Genomic DNA, 21,319 nt, shown 5'->3' with positions numbered 1-21,319 from the left:
TCCACAGTGGTTGCACCAATTTACAATCCCACCAACAGTGTACTAGGCTTCCTTTTTCTCCACACCCTCTCCAGCACTGATTGTTTGTAGACGTTTTGGTGGTGGCCATTCTGGCTGGTGTAAGGTGGTACCTCATAGTGGTTTTGATACAGTATATCCTTTAATGAGGCAGAGCAGGGTTAGATAATGGTCACTAACTTAACTAAAGTGTTTTTCCTTAGTCATGCATACAAGAAACTCTTGTATGCAGTTTTATTTGTTTAAGCCTTGCTAAAGAGACCTGTAAATGTTGTAGATTTTAGCAGAAATTCTGAGTGTATACATGGTTTTCTTTTTCTGTCTTGTTTTTCCTCCCCCCCTCCCTCCCTTTCTCTCTTCCTTCCTTCCTTTCCTTTCTTTTTTTGCCTGTTTCTGTGGTACCCACAAGTTCCTGGCCCAGAGATCAAACCCACACCACAGCAGTGACAACACTGAGTCCTTAACCTCTAGGCCATCAGAGGGCTCCCTTTCTGACTTAAAAAAATATATATTATTATTATTACTATTATTTGGATATTGTGGATTCGTTCGTTTGTTCATTTCTTCATTCATTCATTCATTCATTTTGCTTTTTAGGGCTGTACCTGTGGCATTCGGAGGTTACCAGGCTAGGGGTCCAATTGGAGCTACACTACAGCTGCTGGTCTACACCACAGCCACAGCAATGCCAGATCCTTAAGCCACTGAGCAAGGCCAGGGATCGAACCCGCAACCTCATTGTTCCTCGTCGGATTCATTTCCCCTGCACCACGGTGGGAACTCCTAAAAATGATTTTATTTTAAACTTCTGAAAACTTTCTTTTTTAAAAAATGATTTTTATTATTTCCATTATAGTTGGTTTACTGAAAACTTTTTAATTGCAGTTCTATGAAAATAGGAAGAATATCAGGATGTTTTGACAGTATTCTTTTTTATTGAAATATAATTCTTTTAAATACAGTGTTATTTTCGGGTGTATGCTGTAGTGCTACAGTATTTTGACGGATAACACTTCATTTAAGTTACTACATGAGTTCCCATTGTGTTGCTCAGTGGTAATGAATCCAGCTGGTATCCGTGAGGATTCGGGTTTGATCCCTGGCCTCACTCAGTGGGTTAAGAATCTGGCGTTGCTCAGTGGTAATGAATCCAGCTGGTATCCGTGAGGATTCGGGTTTGATCCCTGGCCTCACTCAGTGGGTTAAGAATCTGGCGTTGCCATGAGCTGGTAGCTTCATCTCTGATTTGACTCCTGGCCTGGTAACTTTCCAGGTGCCTCACATGCAGTCCTAAAAAACAAAAAGCAAAAACAAAAGTTACTATGCAATAATGATTATTCCCATACTGTACAATATAGCTTTGTTGCTTATTTATTCTACTTCGTGGTTAGTGTCTTTTCATCATACCCTGCTTCCCTCTTCCACTGGTCACCACTATGTCTGTATATCCTGTATCTGCGTTTGCTACTGTACATTTGCTTATGCTATTTGTTCTGTACATTTGTTTATACTATTTTTTAGATAACACTTAAGTGACATCAGATCATGTTTGTCTCCCTCTCACTTACATCACTATGTACAGAACTCTCTAGGTCTGTCTTCATTGCGCCAGTGGCAGAATTTCATTCTTTTTTCGTGGCTCAGTAGTACTCCATTATACATATATATTTCAAACACACACACACACACGCACACCATTGTTTTGTTGGTGTGTGCTTGGATTGCTCCCTTGTCTTGGCTGCTACGGACATTAGGGTTCATGCATCTTTTGGAATTAGTGTTTTCATTTCCAGATATATACCCAGGGGTGGGGTTGCTGGGTAAAATGGCGCTTATATTTTTGGTTGTTTTGTTTGTTCGTTTTGTTTTATTTTTCTTTCTTTTCTTTTCAGGACTGCACCTGTGGCATAAGGAAGTGCCCAGGCTAGGGTATGAATCAGGGCTGCAGCTGCCAGCCTAGACTGCAGCCACATCTGCGACCTTTTGCCACACCTTGTGGCAGTGCAGGATTCTTAACCCACTGAACAAGGCCAGGGATCAGTCCGCATCTTCATGGATACTCGCTGACTTCTTAAAGTCTCTGAGCCACAACAAGAACTCCCCTTTTTTTAGGGACCTACCCACGTCATATGAAGGTTCCCAGGCTAGAGGTTGAATTGGAGGTACAGCTGCTGGCGTACACCAAAGGCACAACCACACAGGACCCAAGTCACGTCTGCCACCTATACTACAGCTCATGGCAATGTTTTATCCTCAACCCACTGAAAGAGGATGGGGATCGACCCCACAACCTCTTGGTTACTAGTTGGATTCCTTTCTGCTGTGCTATAGCAAGAACTCCCTATTTTTTTGTTTTGTTTTGTTTGTTTATGAACCTTCATGCAGTTTTCCACAGTGGCTGCATTAGTTTACATTCCCACTAACAGTGTTCAAGGGAATGTACACTGTTACTTTTCCTTTTCTCACATTTTCACCCACATTTGTTATGTCTAGTTTTTTTTAAGCACAGCCATTCTACGTATGTGAGATCGTAGCTCATTTTTTGCATTTCTCTAGTAATCAGTGATGAGCATCTTTTCATGTACCTGCTAGCCATCAGTATATACTCTTTGGGAAAAAAATGCCTTTTCAGTTCATCTGTGTAGTTTTTAATGGTGTAACCTTTTGGGGGAGTAGGGCTGACATATCGAGTTATATAACCTGTTTATGTTTTGGATGTTAACTCCTGTTGATTATATTGTTTGCAAATTCTATGTTGTCTCCCACCCCATAACCTATTAGTGTGCTTGACTTTATAAGATTCCACATAAAAGTGAGATCTTTTGGATTTCACTTTGTCAAATTTTCCTTAACATAATACTTTGTAGGTGCATGCATGTTGCTACAATTGGCAAATTTCATTTTTTTTAATGGCTGAATAATTACACAAATACACATACACCAACATTCATACCACGTGTTCTTTAACCATTCTTTGTTTAAGGATACATAAATTGCCTTTGTATCTTGGCTATTGCAAATAGCGCTGTTGTGAACATTGCGGTGCCTATTTCATATCTTTGATGTAGTATATTTGATTTTTTTGGATATATGCCCAGGAGTGGACATACTGGCTCATAAAGTCATTCTTTTATTAATATTTAGAGGAATCACTGTACTGTTTTTCATAGTGGCTGTATCAATTTACATTCCACCAAGAGTGCATAGGGGATCCCTTTTTTCTCATACTCACTAACAGTTATTTGTTGTCTCTTTCATAGTATACGTTCTGACTGGTGATAACTCATGATTTGGATTTGCATTTCTGTAATGACTATATATTTTTTTTTTTTTTTTGTCTTTTGTCTTTTTTTTGTTGTTGTTGTTGTTGATATTGTTGCTATTTCTTGGGCCACTCCCGTGGCATATGGAGGTTCCCAGGCTAGGGGTCCAATCGGAGCTGTAGCCACCGGCCTACGCCAGAGCCACAGCAACGCGGGATCCGAGCCGCGTCTGCGACCTACGCCACAGCTCACGGCAACGCCGGATCGTTAACCCACTGAGCAAGGTCAGGGACCGAACCCGCAACCTCATGGTTCCTAGTCGGATTCGTTAACCACTGCGCCACGACGGGAACTCCTGTAATGACTATATTTTTAATGTGCCCGTTGGCCATTTTATATGGCTTCTTCAGAAGAATGTCTATTCAGGTCCTCTGTTCACTTAAAATTTTTTTTAATAGAAATAAAGTTGATTTACAATGTGTTATTTTCTGCTGTACAGCAGTGACTCAGTCATGCTCATACGCACATTCTGTTCTATGTTCTCTTAGCTTTATGGTTTGTCCCAGGATATAGTTTACTGTGCCATGCAGTAGGACCTTGTTGTTTATCCATCCTCCAGGTAATAGTTTGCATCTGCTAACCCCAAACTCTCACTCCATCCATCCTTCTCGCACCTGTCTTCCCCCTTGGAAACCACAAGTCTGTTCTCTCTGTCTGTGAGTCTGTTTCTGATTTTGTAGATAGGTTCATTTGTGCCCTATTTTAGAATCCACATATAAGTGATATCATATGATATTTGCTCTCTGTCTGATTTGCCTCATCTCGTGTGAGAAGCCACTTGCATTCATATTGTTGCAAATGATTTGTTCTTTCTTATGGCTGAATAGCATTATATTGTGTATGTATACCACATCTTCTTATCCATTCCTCTGGCAGTGGACATTTAGGTTGTTTCCATGTCTTGCCACTTGTGAATAGTGCTGCAGTGAAGATAGGGATTCATGTTATATATATCTTATATTTTTTGGTCACCCCGTGGCATATGGAACTCCCAGTCCAGGGGTCAGATCTGAGCTGCAGTTTGAGTGTCAGATCTAAGCTGCAGCTGGGGCAACACTGGATCCTTAACACACTATGCCAGGCCAGGGGTTGAACCCGTCTCAGCACTCCCAAGACGCCACTGATACCATTGCACCACAGCAGGAGCTCCGAATGTATCTTTTTATATTGGCGGCTTTCTCTGGGTATATGCCCAGGAGGGGATTGCTGGATGCTATAGGATAGTTCTATTTTTAGTTTTCTGGGGAATCTCCATGGTGTCTTCCATAATAGCTGCACCACTTTATATTCCCACCAACCCACCAAGGAGGGTTCCTTTTTTCTCCACAGCATTTCCTGTTGCTCATCTGTATGTCTTTGGAAGATCTGCCCATTTTTTGATTGGGTTGTTTGTTTTTGTGTTGTTGAGTTGTATGTGTTGTTCTTGTATTTTGGAGTTTAAGCCCTTGTTGGTTGCATCATGTGCAAATATTTTCTCCTATTCCGTAGGTTGTCTTTTTGTTTTGTTTATGGTTTTCTTTGGTGGGCAAAAGCCTGTAAGTTTAATTAGGACCCATTTGTTTATTTGTTTATTTCTGTGGCCTTGGGAGACTGACCTAAGAAAACACTTGTACGATTTATGTCAGAGAATGTTTCACTTTGATTCACTTTATTTTTTATTTTTATTTTTTAATTAATTTATTTTTGTCTTTTTATCTTTTCAAGGGCCACACCCGTGGCACATGGAGGTTTCCAAGGTAGGGGTCTAATCAGAGCTGTAGCTGCCGGCCTCCGCCAGAGTCACAGCAATGCCAGATCTGAGCTGCGTCTGCAACCTACAACACAGCTCACGGCAATGCCAGATCCTTAACCCGATGAGCAAGGCCAGGGATCAAACCCAAAACCACATGGTTCCTAGTTGGATTTGTTAACCACTGAGCCACGGCAGGAACTCCCCTAGGTTTACTTTAGAAGTTTGAGTTGAGGAGTTTTATGGTATCATGTCTTAGTTCTAAGTCTTTAAGCCACTTTGAGTTTATTTTTGTGCACAGAGTAAAGGTGTATTCTAATTTTGGTGATTTACATGCAGCTATCCAGCTTTCCCAGCACCACTTGATGAAGAGACTGTCTTTCTCCCATTTTATATTCTTGCCTCCTTTGTCGAAGATAAATTGATCATAGGTGTCTGGGCTTATTTCTGTGCGCTCTGTGTCTGTTCCATTGGGTCCATGATCTGTTTTTGTACCAGTACCATACTTTTTATTATTATTTTTTTTTTTCTTTTGCCTTTTTCTTGAGCCGCTCCCGTGGCATATGGAGGTTCCCAGGCTAGGTGTCTAATCGGAGCTGTAGCCACTGGCCTACGCCAGAGCCACAGCAATGCAGGATCCAAGCCGCATCTGGAACCTACACCACAGCTCACAGCAATGCTGGAACCTTAACCCACTGAGCGAGGGCAGGGAACGAACCCAAAACCTCATGGTTCCTAGTCGAATTCATTAACCACTGCACCACAATGGGAACTCCACTTTTTATTATTTATTATGTATGTATTTATTTATTTTTGCTTTCTTTCTTCCTTTTTTTTTTTTTTTTTTTGTTCGTTTATTTTTTTTGTTTGTTTGTTTTGCGGGCCACACCTGAGGCATATGGAAGTTCCCAGGCTAAGGGTCGAATTGGAGCTGCAGCTGCCAGCCTACAGCACCAGCAACTTGGGGTCCAAGCCATGTCTGCAACCTACACCACAACTCATGGAACCACTGGATCCTTAACCCATGAGCCAGGCCAGGGATCAAACCCAAGTCCCAATGGAAACTAGTTGGATTCATTTCTGCTGTGCCACAACAGGAACTCTAAGTCACTGTGTCTTTTTAGCTGCAAATCCAAAATGTGCTTGGTTCTTTATCATGTTTTCCATTTCTTTGTTGAACTTCTTGATTTGCGTTTTTATTGTTTTCCTGATTTTGTTAAATTATTTACTTGTGTTCTTTTATAACTCTCTGAAGATTTTTACAAAAATTATTTTGCATTCTTTGTCAAGAAATTGATGTATTTCTAATTCTTTGGGGACAGTTATTGGAGGTTTACTATATTTCCCTGATTCTTTATGATTCTTGTAGTGTTGTGTAGGTATCGGTGTATTTGAAGAAGCAATTCCTTCTTCCAAACATCAGGGACTGATTTGGGAAAGGAAAAAGTTTCACTTGTGTATGTGGGGATGGAAGTAGGCATGATGAAACCTGACCTGACATTGCGGGTGGCACACATAGCAGTACGTGGCAGATCCAGGTCTCCAATGGTGTAAGTGTCAGCTCAGGCTCCTCAAATCCACAACATCAACATCTGCATAATCCTTGGAAACAGCTACTGGTTGTGCACAGTGGCTTCAGGGGCTATTTATATCCTCAGTAGTTCACCCAGGTCTAGGGTGTAGGGACAAGAGTGGGTGACAACAGTGGCCGAACTCAGAGGTGTGGTCATGCGCCACATGCCTCAGGTGCCTGTGTGGTAGTGAGGCCTGGGAACAGAAGGTGGGCCATTGCCTTCTGTGGTCATATTAACAGCTGTGGAAGTCATATACCTGACCTTCAATGTATACTTCTTTATCTTCAGCATCTCACCACAGCCACGTTTGCAGCCATGGACTCTGGTAATGAAAACAGGCCAGTAACGTTCTAATTCATAGCTTCAGGGGTTTGCAACAAATGCACACATTGTGTGGGTGTCAGCTGTGGAGGTCTAGGATGCACATAGCTACAGGTGAACCAGCACTATAGCTAGTGACAACACTTAGGATCATAGGGTCCCTCAAGCAGTCCTGAAGATCTTGTTTGTCAGTATGCACTCTGTAGTAGACCCTCCATGGCAAACCACAGTGGCAAAACCTGCAGAGGATCTGTGGTGGTTGTGCTTATGATTTCTTCAACAGCACTAACTTCTGGGGTCAGTGATGAGGTTATTGGATAATGAGCGGTAGGGAGGCCTGAAACATCTGAAAAGGCTCTTGAGGTGTCTAGGCTCTTTCCAGAGTAGGGCACTGGAAACTGCCCCTGCTCCCACTTTTGGGCTAACACTGGTAGGTAGCCACTACCATTCTTTCACCATCTTTAGAAGTCTCAGTTTTTTCAGTCACTGGGGTGGTATGAAACTGAAGCGATTGCTTTGCGTAGTGCCCCAAAAGGCTGAAGAAGCCGGTTGTTCACTGCTTTCCCTTTCCTGACCTTGGTGCTGAGTAGGACTTTGTGCTCGTGTAGCAAAATGAAGCTGTTTTTCCTTCCATTTTCATGCTTTTGCTCTCAGGGCTTTTTGTTTCACTGTAATGCTAAGTGCTAAGGTTTCTTAAATGAGTCTTATACTCACCCATAGCTGTTTTTATTGGATAAGTTTTGGGTTTTTTTGTTTTTTTTTTTTTTTGTCTTTCTAGGGCTGCACCCACAGGTTATGGAAATTCCCAGGGTTAGGGGTAGAATTGGAGCTACAGCTGCCAGCCTGCATCACAGTCACAGCAACACAGGATCTGAGCTGCATCTGTAACCTATACCACAGCTCATGGCAATGCCAGATCCTTAACCCACTGAGCAAGGCTAGGAATCAAACCCACGTCCTCACGGATAGTAGTTGAGTTTGTTCCCACTGAGCCATAGTGGGAACTCCTGTTTTTATTGCTGATGTCTGTTAATCTTTGTTGAGGGATGGAGACTAGAGCCTCTCACTCTGCCGAGCTGGTGCTGTCACCAAGAAAACTCAAATACACAATCTGGAGAAATGGAGCAAGCATTACAACCAGACTCAGATATAGCACAAGTGTTCAAACGATCAGATAGGTAATTTAAAATAACTTTTATTAAAATGATGAGCGTCTAATCATTGAAATAGACAACATACAAAAACAGATATGCAACTCATACAGAGAAATATAAATTCTGAGAATCAAAAAAAAAATTTTAGAGCTCAGAAAAACACTAACAGAATGATAATTGTCTTTGATGGACTCACTAGTAGACTAGACACAACTGAGGAGAGATTCTCTGAGCTTCAGGATTATGAAGAGAAATTTCCAAAACAGAAATGCAAAAAGAAAAATATTCCCCCAAAATAAAACCTAAAATATCTAAGAAGTGTTGGAAAGCTACAAAGAGTAGAAAATGGGTAATGAAGATAACAGAATGAGAAGAAAATGAGGCACAGAAGAAATGTTTAAAGCAGCAACAACTGAGAATTTCTACAAAATAACAGTACTGATCCAGGAAGTTCAGAGAACACCAAGTGGAATAAATGACAAACATAGTATATGTGTAAAAATCATAGAATAATAAAGGTCATTTGACTCAAAAAAAATTGTTGTGCACTTAAGGAAATTAAGTCTCACAGAAGTTAGGCAAGTGATTCACCATCGCCAAACCTACTTAGTGTCAGAAGAGAAACTAAAGCCTGTCTGTATTATGTCTCAAGGCAAGATACTTTTTCTTTTTTTTTCTTTTTATGGCTGCAACTGTGGCATATAAGGCACGGTTCTTTTGATCACAAGGTGCTTGTATCCAAAAACTCTTATCTCACTATCTTTAAGCAACCCCCCCCCCCAAACAATGTAAACTGAAATTATTTGATTCTGCTTCCTCTTAGCTCTCTGCCTGTTTGTTAAAGTATTGATGTCTTCACTCGCCAACTGAAATGTCCAGGATTAGGATAATGTCTTACTAATCAGTATATGTACATGACCTTATGCAATGCTTTGCCTGGAGCACATACTCAAAATGTGAACTAACTTGAAAAGGAATGCCAACATACAATTTAGTAACTCATTTGTCTTCATTCCTAGAAAATGTGATATCTATTATTATTAAAATATACATTTTATAAATGATACTTTTTTTCCCTTCTCTTTTTAAAGCCACAATTGTGGCATATGGAAGTTGCCAGGTTAGGGGTCAAATCAGCTACAGGTGCAGGTCTACACCACAGCCACAGCAATACCAGATTCAAGCCACATCTGTGACCTATGCTGCAGCTTATGGTGACACTGGATCCTTGATCCACTGAGTGAGACCAGGGATCAAATCCAAATCCTCAGGGATACTAGCAGAATTTTTAACCTGCTGAATCACAACAGGAACTCCTATAAATGATACTTCTTGAGTTCCCTGAATTTTTTTGCCCATTCTCTGCAATAACATACAAAATAATTTTCTCCTTTCCATATCCGCTAATATGGTACTAGCTCAGAGCAAAAAATGATATTTTTCTTTCTCATCAAACTTTTCACTCTCTTTTTGTCCCAGTACATGGTCTTCTGCACATGGCCACCTGAGTAGTTTTTCAAAAACATCGATGTATACACTGGAGTACATTTTAAAGGAGGAAGATTATGGTGCACATGGCTGTATGAGCATGTGGAAGATTGCTTAATCCAGAGTCTGGGTGCCAATGACATGGAGTAGCAAGTCCAGTCAGAAGACGTTCTGTCTGTTAGGTCAAGATTTTAAAAGCACATACATTAAGAGAGAAAGGTCAAGAGTGCTCCTCAGCAGGAGAATAATGTGTGCAAAGATGAAGAGATTAGAGAATAATTTATTGTCTTGAGAACCTGAATGAAAGCTCAGTATGATGAGGGTGAAGATTAGTCTGCAGAGGACAGAAGGGCTAGATGATGCAGAAACTTTCAAATAAGATTTAAATGTTTGGGCTTAATTATATAAGAAAGACATTAAAAAGATTTTAAGCAAGTGTAGAGCTGCTATCAGATTTGAGTTTTAGAGTTTCGGAAGGATCACTCGGGATGAAATGTGATTTTTGATGAAATTCTGGTTGTAATATATTGTAGTCAGGGCTTAGTTGCAGATGAAATAAGCCATTTCAACTAATATAAACAAGAAGCAGCCTACAAATGATTGAAAGAGCTGAAGGAGAGAGATTCACAGGGAGATTCCAGGAATACCTCCAGATTATTGTAATAGAATTTGACACCAGAAAGGCACTGCCTCTGCTATAATTAATGAGCTGGACTATCAAAAACCAGTCTCCATACTGCTGGTTCCAAGACTATTCATTCTCTACTATGATCTGGGATTTAGAAAGCAACCATCCATCAAAGTGAGTTCCCTCGGTCCTGGCTTTTTTCACTCGTGCATAGAGATTAACTGCTGAAGTTTCACCCTACAACTGCCACTGAAAGCCAAATGATTGTAAAAACATGTTTACCAAAAAAAGAAAAAAGCCAGAGTAGGAGTTCTCATTGTGGCTCAGCAGCTAAGAACCAGAGGATGTGGGTTGGATCCCTGGCCTCAGTGGGTTCAGGATCCAGAGTTGCCTCACGCTGTAGCATAGGCCACAGATGCGGCTTGGATCTGCTGTTGCCATGGCCATGGTGTAGACCTGCAGCTGCAACTCTGATTCAGCCCTTGGCCTGGGAATGTCCATGTGCTGCAATTGCATATGCTGTGAGAAGAGGAGGAAAAAAAAGCCAGAGCAAGTCCTCATCTTTGTAATGTATCACTCTCACCTTCAAAATTGAGTATGAATACAAGTAATTGTTGGAATGTAAATTATAGCCAGAAGCCTAGCAAAATAATATAATTTGTAGAAAGAGGCTGAAATGCATATTGAGCAGGTGGATCCAGGGCAGAAGTCAAGAGCTATGACAGAAAAGGCCAATTAGAAAGCTATTGAACTAATTTCCATGAGAGATGAAAGTTGCCTGAACTGGGGAAAAAGAAGAGAGAGAGAGAGACTAAAATTTAAAACTGATTGATGTAGATTAGTTGATTTCACTTAGATGTAGAGGTGTGGGGAGGGGAATCAAGAATGTTGTTAGGGAACAATGGTGCTATTCACTGAAGAGAGAGATTTGGCATGATTTCACACTGGTATTAAAATTATAAGCTCACTGTTTTTTTTCTTTTTCTTTTTCTTTTTTGTCTTTTTGCCATTTCTTTGGCCACTCCCTCGGCATATGAAGGTTCCCAGGCTAGGGGTCTAATCGGAGCTGTAGCCACTGGCCTACACCACAGCCACAGCAATGTGGGATCCGAGCCACGTGTGTGAACTACACCACGGCTCATGGCAACGTGGGATCCTTAACCCACTGAGCAGGGCCAGGGATCGAACCCGAAACCTCATGGTTCGCAATCGGATTCATTAACCACTAAGCCACGACAGGAACTCCTCACTTTTATTTTTCTTTGCCTTCAGAATCAAATGTAATAACGTATCTGTGGGACCTCCACATTGGCAGTCAAAATTGGAGACACAGTCTCAGTAGTGAGTCTGTGACTGGTGCTGTAGAAATTTTTAGTCACTAATAAATAAAGTGGAATAAAGGGTGAATGACTTCAGGAGAATGTTTACAGTTGAAAAGTAAGAGTCGTGTTAAAAGAGATTGTCAGGGTGGGTCAAACAAAAGATGCAATGAAATGTTGGATATAAGAAGTACCATTTGAACATGAAGACATAGATTAAATGAATAGAGAAGAGTATGCCAAGCTAACATCACTCAAAGCGAAAGTAGGATTAGCTATATTAATTTCACATAGAGGTGGTTTTTATTTTTATTTTTTTTAGATTTTTATTTGTTTAGGTTTTTTAGGGTGGCACTCTCAGCATATGGAAATTCCCAGGCTAGGAGTTCAGTTGGAGCTGTAGCTGCCTGCCTACACTACAGCCACAGCAATGCAAGATCTGAGCTATATCTTTGACCTTCAGCACAGCTCAGAGCAACACCGGATCCTTAACCCACTGAGTGTGGCCAGGGATCAAACCGATGTCCTCATGGATGCTTGTTGGGGTGGCTAATCACTGAGTCACGACAGGAACTCCAGGAGCATGTATTTGAGAGTAAAACATCGTCTTTTTATATTGATCCTTTTTGTATTACCCAATGTCCTTCTTTATCTTTCTTGATAGGTTTTTTTGTGTGTGTGTCTTTTTAGGGCCTCACCTGTGGCATATGGAGGTTTCCAGGCTAGGGGTCGATGTGGAGTTGTAGCATCTATCCTACAGCATGGCTCATGGCAATGCTGGATGCTTAACCCGCTGGATGAGGCCAGAGGATCCAACCTGCATCTTCATGGATACTAGTCAGATTCATTTCCGCTGAGCCATGATAGGAATTCCAGGATATATATTTGGCTTTGTGGAATCGAAAATCAAACTAGTATTTAGAGTGTTCAAATATTGGATATTTTGCACACCCCCTCCCCCCACCATTTTTGATTTAAGTATTACCTTAAAATTTTCAGATTATAGTAAATTTTCATGCAGTTTGAAAAATAGTACAGAGAGTTCATACACACCCGTCAGTTTCCTTTATGGTAGAATTTTGCCTAATATGTGTATTATCACAACCATGATTAGACATTGATAAAGTCCAAAACTTGTTTTTTTACAGCATTGTACCATCTGTATCATTTTATGCGTTTTGACCCTGAGTCTCTGTTTCTTGAATGAATATTGTATTTGCTGTTTATTGGCCATGTGTATGTTAATAATCCATTTCAGAGTATGTTTGAAGCCTTAAGTTTTTAAAATGTCCTACATACAGGCTAGCCTAAATGTTTTTTGAGATTTGTTTTCTTCAGTTATTTTATTGCACTAAAATGCGCATAACGTAATGTTTTAAACATTGAGGTGTTTCACTTTAACTGTACAATTTAGTGACATTAAAATATTCACAGCACTGTACAACTTTTGTCACTATCCATTTCCTGAGTCTTCCATTATCACAACAAAAACCTTCGTACCCATTAAAAAATAATTTCATATTTCTTTTACATCCTAGCCCCGATACCCTTCTTTTCTGCTTTCTGTCTATGAACATAACTACTCTAGATACTTGATGTAAGTGGAATCATGCATTATTGTGTCTGGCTTATTTTACAGTGCTTGATGTTTACAGAATTCATCTATGTTCTAGTACATACACAAATTCCATTCCTTTTTATGGAAAATAATATTTCATTGATTTAATTATTGATGAACTTTTTAGGTTTTCATTTTTTTGACATTCGTATCTTAAGTGTCTAGATAGACACCTTTCTTTTCAGTTCTTTTAGAAATATATCTAAGTGGCTTATTGGGTTAAGGATCCAGTGTTGTCACTGTTGAGGCTCTAGTTACTGTTGTGGCACTGATTTGATACCTGGCCTGGCAGCGTACTCATTTCACTGGTACAGCCTTCCCACTCCCTCAATCCCCCCACCCCGTCCCAATGAATATCAGGTAGCAAATGTTAATTTTGTTGTTAATTGCAGCTGAGGAGGCATAGTTACATAGTGCTTTCATTTTGATTTTACGTGGTAATATGATTCCTATAATTTGCTGAGGAAGATTACTTTTCACATAGAATACTTTTTAGTCAGTATGTCCAGTTTGGCATTTTAAATATCACTATGTCCTATCATAATTTTAGATATATGTGTTATAGATAGCAGTGACATTATATAGTTGATGTAGCATGTTTTACTATTCATTAATCTACATACTTTACACAAAATTACATACTTTATAAAAGGACAGCTTTATTTCACAGATGAATTTCAACATAAGTTGTATTTTTAAATCTCTTAAAAACAGTGATATGGAAGGATCAGTACAAGCCTCTTCATTCTTCAAGAGAATTCTGATACTATCTTTTCATTTTTAAAATTCAAGTCTCAGAGTTTGCATCATGGCTCTTTGGAAACAAATCTGACCTAGTATCCATGAGGATGTGGCCTCGTTAAGTGGGTTAAGGATCTGGCATTGCCATGAGCTGTGGTGTAGGTTGTAGATGCGGCTGAGATCTGGCATTGCCCTGGCTGTGGTATAGGCCAGCAGCTGCAACTCTGATTCAACCCCTAGCCTAGGAACTTCTTTATGTTGCAAGTTCGGTCCTAAAAAGACCCCCCCCCCCAAAAAAAAAAATCAAGTCTCATTTTAAGATAATAATTAATGTTCTAAAAGATACCATTGAACTTTGTAGATTTTTTGGTAGTAAATTGAAATACATTTCATCTAACATTTCTACAATTTAATTTTTTTTCTTTAATCAAATACTGAATTATTCTTTTTTAACCTAACCTAGGTTAGATTATCCCTAGACATAGGATAACTGGGTAAAGGTACTTCTCTGTGCCTTCTTCCACCTATCCTCCATTTTTCACTCTTCTGTAAACATAACTTGGTAACTTTCTTTCCACAGTAGATTTTGAATCATAGTGATTTTATTTGGTTGGGTACTTTGTTTTAATTTATATAATATAATTTCATTATTACATGTTAGACTCTTAAAACCTAAAATACAAAAAAGCTGATTTTATGCAGCTTTATGTTAGTACATTAATATCTTCACCTTTTTTTTTTACAGCATTTTCAGTTAGCTTTGATTGACTCTAATCCCTGTACTTTGTCCAGTGTTGAAAGTAAGTATTAACATGTACAGTCATTTTTTATCCTTTTGAGAAACAGAATATCCGTGGGACATTTCAAATAATGACCAGAACTACCTTTTCAAATATATTGTTTCTTTCTGGTTATTGAAAACAAGAGTGAGAAAATACATATCTAATTCAGAGACTTTTAAGATAGTTGATCAACATAATTACTTGACAGCTATAGCAATGTCTGGTTTCTCACACTGGATGAACACACAGTAATTGCTGATTTTGCACAAGAGATCATTTGTGGTAGGCATATTTGTTCTGTGTCTTTTAATATATTTGAGATGATGTATTTCACAGGCCGTGACTGTTACTGAAACTCTTAACCTGTGTTAATGGAATTTTGAAGATTAGAGTATTCAAAGTAGAGTTTGAAAAGGGAACTTGAAAGGAAATGTATTTTTGTTTCTGAATAGTTTACAAATGTACAGTTACTTTAATGTTAATATATGTCATTCTTAGAGTGAGGGGTGTGTCTGGTGGAAGTTTTTGAAAACAATTACATGAAGTAAAACTTTGATTATATGATTGTCCTTCAGGATAGTAAATATTTTTAATATTCTAAAAATAGTTTGTAATAAATATTAAATTTCAAGACCCCTTTGGCAGTGTTTTTCAAAATCGTAGTACCTACATTTGAAAATTTCCCTGATGACTACTTACCTCTTGTGTATTTTTGCTCCTCTTTCAAATTGCATTTAAGGATGAAGTAGTAGATTTTCACTTTACAAAAGGTATTACTGTCACCTTACAGGATTTTGAGGCCAGAGATGTGGAACCAGAGACTGAATTTGTAGGAAGTTCAGATTGGGTTAAGATGACAGTTAGATTATCTTTTCTGAATTGTTATCTATTACATGGGTGTGAAGATGGGGAAGACTGGATATAGATTCCCTGTCTTTTCCTTATTTTTACCCTAATTCACTTTCTCTCAAATAGTGGAGCAAAGTGAGACTTCTATTAATTAAATATGTTGTGCTATAAGGAAAGCTGTGTTGGGAAAGGGCAGTGACAAGAAAGTCATTTAATGTATAAAATAAAGTTATTTTTACATATGACACTTTCAAAAAATTTTTGTTATGTTTTGCTGATAGTGTCTTTTGATAGTATTTTCCTCTTCTCTGAGAAAATGTTTTTATTCTACCTTAGATGTTTGGTTAACTTGCAGTATATAACCAGTTAGAAAAGTAACTGTATGCACAAGTTACTTGATTTTAGAGTTAATTACAAAATTTCGGGGTTAATTTTTCTGTGTTATATTTAGTAATTTTATGGCTATCTAGTGATTTTTTCACCAACCCAGATGTGGAGAAGATTACTTAGAAAGCTCACTGACTCACAGTTTTTAAGAGCTGAGATTAAGAATTGGTAAATTTTTTTTTTCTTCTTCTAGAAAGAGTATATGCCATTTGCTAAGAGAGCTGGATAGGGTGGGAGGAGAAGGAAAAAGAAAAACAAACATCTTGGTACTTGTTCTAATGAGAATTTCATAATTGCTATAAGCCTTTTTCTTCAACAAACTCCATATAAATAAATATTCTGCATATAATTTTTAAAGTTCTTTATAGTTAGAACCTAAAACAAAACAATAAAAGAGATTTGTTTTTGACAAATAACAGATGCAAATAGCTAGAATTTAGTTTTAATTAATTGTGGTTTTGCTTTACTGATCCTTATGGTCTTCATTCAATGTTTCATGTTCTGGTCAAAAAAAGAAGCAAATGAGTTCTATTTATTTGATTTTTTAAACATATTTTACAATTTCCTATATATCATTTCCTATGTGTGTTTTTAGTTATATTATTCTGATCTATATCTTTGAAAAAAAATTGAAATAGATTTACTAGAAAGGAAAAAATTGGGTACATTAAAAACATGTCTTGGAGTTCTCTGGCACAGTGGGTTAAGGATCTGCTGTTGTCACTGCAGGGGCTTGGACAACTGCTGTGCTGTAGATTCAGTCCCTGGCCCCAGAACTTCTATACGCTGTGATTGTAGCCAGAAAGTAAGCAAAAAAACAACTAGAAAAAAAAAAGTTAAAAACCTATCTTTATTAAATAATATAACCTTACTGTATTTTTAAGGTGCACATTTAAAAATATTATGTTAAGATATACATATGTACATTCAGAGCATTGTGTTTACTTAATATTGCCTAGTTTAGTATACTTGCTGTTGATTTTTAATATACTTTATTGTGTTTTCTTGGAGTTAAAAATAATTGGATTAAATTTTTATTTAATAATGATTTTACTTTGTTTTATTTTCTGTCTTTTTTTAAGGCCACACCCACGGCTTGTGGAGGTTCCCAGGCTAGGGGTCAAAATCAGAGCTGTAGCTGCTGGCCTACAATACAGCTCAGGCAACGCCAGATCCTTAACCCACTAGTTGGATTTGTTAACCATGGAGCTAGGATGGGAACTCCCCTAGTAATGATTTTAATAATGTTTATTTGTACATTGTTCTATTAAAGACAAAAGTTGCACTTCTAGATAAGTTTTGTGATCTATAGTTTTAGCATTTCCTTAGGTTTTAAGTGTTACATTATCTGTGTTTTTATTACCTTAAACTCAGCTGCGTTGTAATAATCCTTTTCCATGTTCCTTTATAGTTCAGTTTCATATTGCCCACTTGTATGAAACCCAGGTAAGTGTCTTAATTTACTTTACTGAAAACAAAAACAAAATCCTCATCCATGCTTTAAGTGAAAAAAATTATGTAAGACAATTTCATAATTTAAGAGAAATAAATATCAGTAAATTTAATTAAGTTTGGGATATATATGCTGGCATAAATTTAATATTTTATAGTCATTAAATGTGTTTCAAGTTTTGCTTAGTTATAAAATCATTAAAGAAAAATGAAGGAATTTGAGGTTTTTCAAAATATTTATGAATATTTGATATAAGGTATTGTCTTAGAACAGTTTCTTCTGTTTTCCTGTAGTATTGAAATATCTTTACAGCATCTTACTTGTAACACAAAATATAGTCACTTATTAATATTATTATCATTACTTCAACATAGGCTTTAAAAATGATTTCAGTTTAGGGAGTTCCCATCATGGCTCAGTGTTAAAGAATCTGACTAGGAACCATGAAGTTTCGGGTTTGATCCCTGGCCTTGCTCAGTGGGTTAAGGATCTGGCATAGCATGAGCTGTGGTGTAGGTTGCAGACATAGCTCGGATCCCGAATTGCTGTGGCTGTAGTGTAGGCCAGCGGCTACAGCTCCGATTCAGTGCCTAACCTGGGAACCTCCACATGCCAAGGGTGCGGCCCAAGAAATAGCAAAAAGACAACAACAACAACAAAAAAATGATTTCAGTTTAATAATTTTTTATGGCATGTTTTGCTTGGTTGTTGGATTAAAATATATGGAACCATAAAGATTTATAATCTGGGAGTTCTTTTGTGGCCTGAGTTTAAGGATTCAGCTTTGTCCCTGCTGTGGCTCATGTTTGATCCCTCGCCTGGGAACTTTGGCATGCTACAGATACAACTAAAAAAAAATTTACAGTTTGTGTCAGAAACCAGGAAGTTGCTAGGAGACTGGAAAAAATATACAGAACTTATCAGTAGTATAAGTAATTGAACATTTAAGATTGTGTTTCCCCCCCAAAAAAAAAAGAAGAAGAAGAAGTTCCTGTGGTAGTGCAGCAGAAATGAATCTGACCAGGAACCATGAGGGTGTGGGTTTGATCCCTGGCCTCACTCAGTGGGTTAAGGATCTGGCATTGCTGTGGCTGTGGTGTAGGCTGGCAGCTATAGCTCCTATTGGACCCCTAGCCTGGGAACCTCCATATGCTGTGGGTGCAGCTCTAAAACAGACCAAAAAAAAAAAAAAAAAAAAGAAGATTGTGTTTCAGTTGTGAGTTGTAATACCCATTTAATAGCAGCTTTTCTAGTGACAAAGCACTTGATATATAGGAAACATTTATGAGGTCTATTCTTCTATTTTTATTCCAGGTATAAAATAACAGGGTGAGGGTAGGTAATACTCAGATTTATACAAAAGCAGGAAAGATGCTGGCATCTTCTTTTATTTTTATTATAAATGGATACAGAAAGCTAGTTTGAGATAATTTAAGTGGCAGTGGTAGGTGTCCCTTATGGTGTAGCTGTCATGGGCGGCTTAAACAAGTTTTCCCATCAACTTTCTATGTCCCATCTATCTTTTCCCCTGCCCCCAAAATACTTCAGATTTCCATATCAAGAGTTTATATACCCTCAAGGCAGGATATTCCTGTTAATCTGCTAATTTCTATTTTATAATATGCCACTTAAGGCATGGCAGCCTTCTTATATTTATTATTATAGATAAAAATTCTTACCTCCCCTTTCAGTCTTTGCTTGGCGTAAAATTTTTTTGTTAGTTTTTTTTTTTTTTTAATCCTTTGATGTGCGGAAAGTGATTTAAGGTATATTCAATTTATACCTAGCTCAAGAAATCTGTAAGTTCCTTATTGCACCTATAGAACCTATTATGATATGGAATCATGGATTTAGAGGGCCAACGCTGCTAGACCATTTTGAATGAAGTATCTTGAGCAAGTGTGGATTTCAGTATCCTTGGGCATTGTGGAATCCATCCCCCACAAATAAGGGATGACTGTACTATGACCATTTTGTACTCTCAGATACTAAAACTCTCTTAATTTCATTTCACTTTTCAAAGGAGGAAAACTTTAAATTTTATACTGGAGTATTTAGTAAAGTTATAGACTTTTCCCATTTGAAACTTTAAAAGTTAGAGAATGCTGTTATTAAGTATTATAGACAATGCCATTGTAATAAAGTTGGGCATAAAGTATTCACTGAAAATATTCTCAGAAAGAAAAATGTGGGTAGCATACTTTGATATGGTACTTACAAAATTTTTGTTTGTTTTCTTTTTGGCTGCCCTGTGGCATATGGAGTTCCAGAACCAGGGATCAGATTCGAGCCACAGTTGCAACCTAAGCCACAGCTGCAGCAGTGGCAGCTCCATAACCCACTGCGCTGGGTTGGGATCGAACCTGCATCCCAGTGCTCCCAAGATGCCACCGATCCCATTGAACCACAAACTACTCTGTAAGAGTTCTTAATCTCAGGGAATATTTTTTTCTTAAACCACTGTAATTCTCCTGTTTAAAAAAAAACCTGCTTACAATTGGTGAAATTACTTATATTTTTGTAAAATTAATTTATTGAAACATGAGAATTAATTTCCAAGTCTTTGATATTTCTAGTTTCCACCTATAAAAATGAGTGTTCATTTTCTCATATCATTTCTCTTTCATCTTCTTGATATCTATTAATTTTGTTTTCTGAAATTTGCTGAGATTAGTATTTATTCTTTTTAAATCATTAATTTATTGCAGTGGTTTCTGAGGCTTCTTAAGAGCACGTAGGGTTTACCCTTATTCTCTCATTCTCATTAGTTTGGTTTTTTTTTTTCCAAATTCCTTATTTTGAAAAAATGATAAATTCACAGGAAATCATAGATATGTGTAGAGAGAATATACCTTTTACCTTATCTCTTCTTCAAGTGTTTACATCTATAATTGTAGTATGATATCAAGATGGAAAATTGACATTGGCATACCACATGTATATAATTGTATGCTGTTTCATTGTGTAGGTAGAGTGCTACTAAAAGTGAATGTAGGAGTTCCCGTCATTGCTCAGTGGTTAATGAATCTTACTAGGAACCGTGAGGTTGTGGGTTTGATCCCTGGCCTTGCTCAGTGGGTTAAGGATCTGGTGTTGCCGTGAGCTGTGGTGTAGGCCAAAGATGCAGCTCAGGTCCCAAGTTGCTATAGCTCTGGTGTAGGCCGGTTGCTACAGCTCCAATTAGACCGCTAGCCTGGGAACCTCCATATGTCGTGGGTGTGGCCCTAGAAAAGACCAAAAAAAAAAAAAAAAAGATTAAGGAGTAAACATGAGAAGAAATATGTGAAATTTATATAATAACAAATTTAAAATACTCCTGAAAGATACAAAAGTAGGCTTGAGCAAAATGAAAAACATTATTGGTTTTAGATGGGAAAATTTGCTGTTAGTTTTTGTCCTAGAAAAGAAAAAAAAAAAATGTAAATGTAGACTGCATGGTATATGCTGGAGTAGAGAATTTTCCATTTTTCTCCTCTGGCTGCCACTGTATCATCTTCTAATTAGATCTGTTTTTTCTTGAACATTTGTCTGTTTTTACCTGTTGGTGCTTCTAAGTTATTACTTCTATAGAACTTGGTGAGGAATTTTTGAGGCAAGAGAAAACATAGGGCTGAAACCAACAAATAAAAACCAAAAACCCTGGAGTTCCTCTTTTGGAGGAACAGCAGAAACTAGTCAGCTAGTATCCATGAGAATGTGGGTTGTATCCTGGCCTTGCTCAGTAGGTCAGGGATTTGGCGGTAAGCTGTGGTGTAGGTCAAAGACAAAACTCAGATCCTGTGTTGCTCTGGCTTTGGCCAGCAGCTACAGCTCCAGTTCACCTCCTAGCCTAGGAACTTCCATATGCCCCAGCTGTGACTGTAAAAGCTTAAAACAAACAAACCCAAAACACCAAGTAAGCACACTCCCAAAAAAGCTCTATGTAATTTACTTCC

At 38.1% G+C, this 21,319-nt stretch overlaps 1 protein-coding gene across 5 annotated transcripts in view; it reads left to right on the top strand.

Annotated features, from left to right (window-relative positions):
• The window catches only part of LOC110255320 (lysine-specific demethylase 6A-like), a 150,023-nt gene that overhangs the window by 82,069 nt on the left and 46,635 nt on the right, over positions 1–21,319 (top strand). For all 5 annotated transcript variants that reach the window (XM_021080980.1, XM_021080983.1, XM_021080981.1 and 2 more), the window contains exons 7-8: positions 14,659–14,713; positions 17,343–17,377. In XM_021080980.1, the coding sequence (XP_020936639.1) occupies positions 14,659–14,713; positions 17,343–17,377 (90 nt within the window). The remainder of the gene's footprint in view (positions 1–14,658; positions 14,714–17,342; positions 17,378–21,319) is intronic.

This window comes from Sus scrofa, chromosome Y (assembly GCF_000003025.6).
Source record: "Sus scrofa isolate TJ Tabasco breed Duroc chromosome Y, Sscrofa11.1, whole genome shotgun sequence".
NCBI classification, from domain to species: Eukaryota; Metazoa; Chordata; class Mammalia; order Artiodactyla; family Suidae; genus Sus; species Sus scrofa.
Note: the sequence above shows the minus strand (reverse complement) of the source record. Positions and strands in the feature narration are given on the sequence as shown.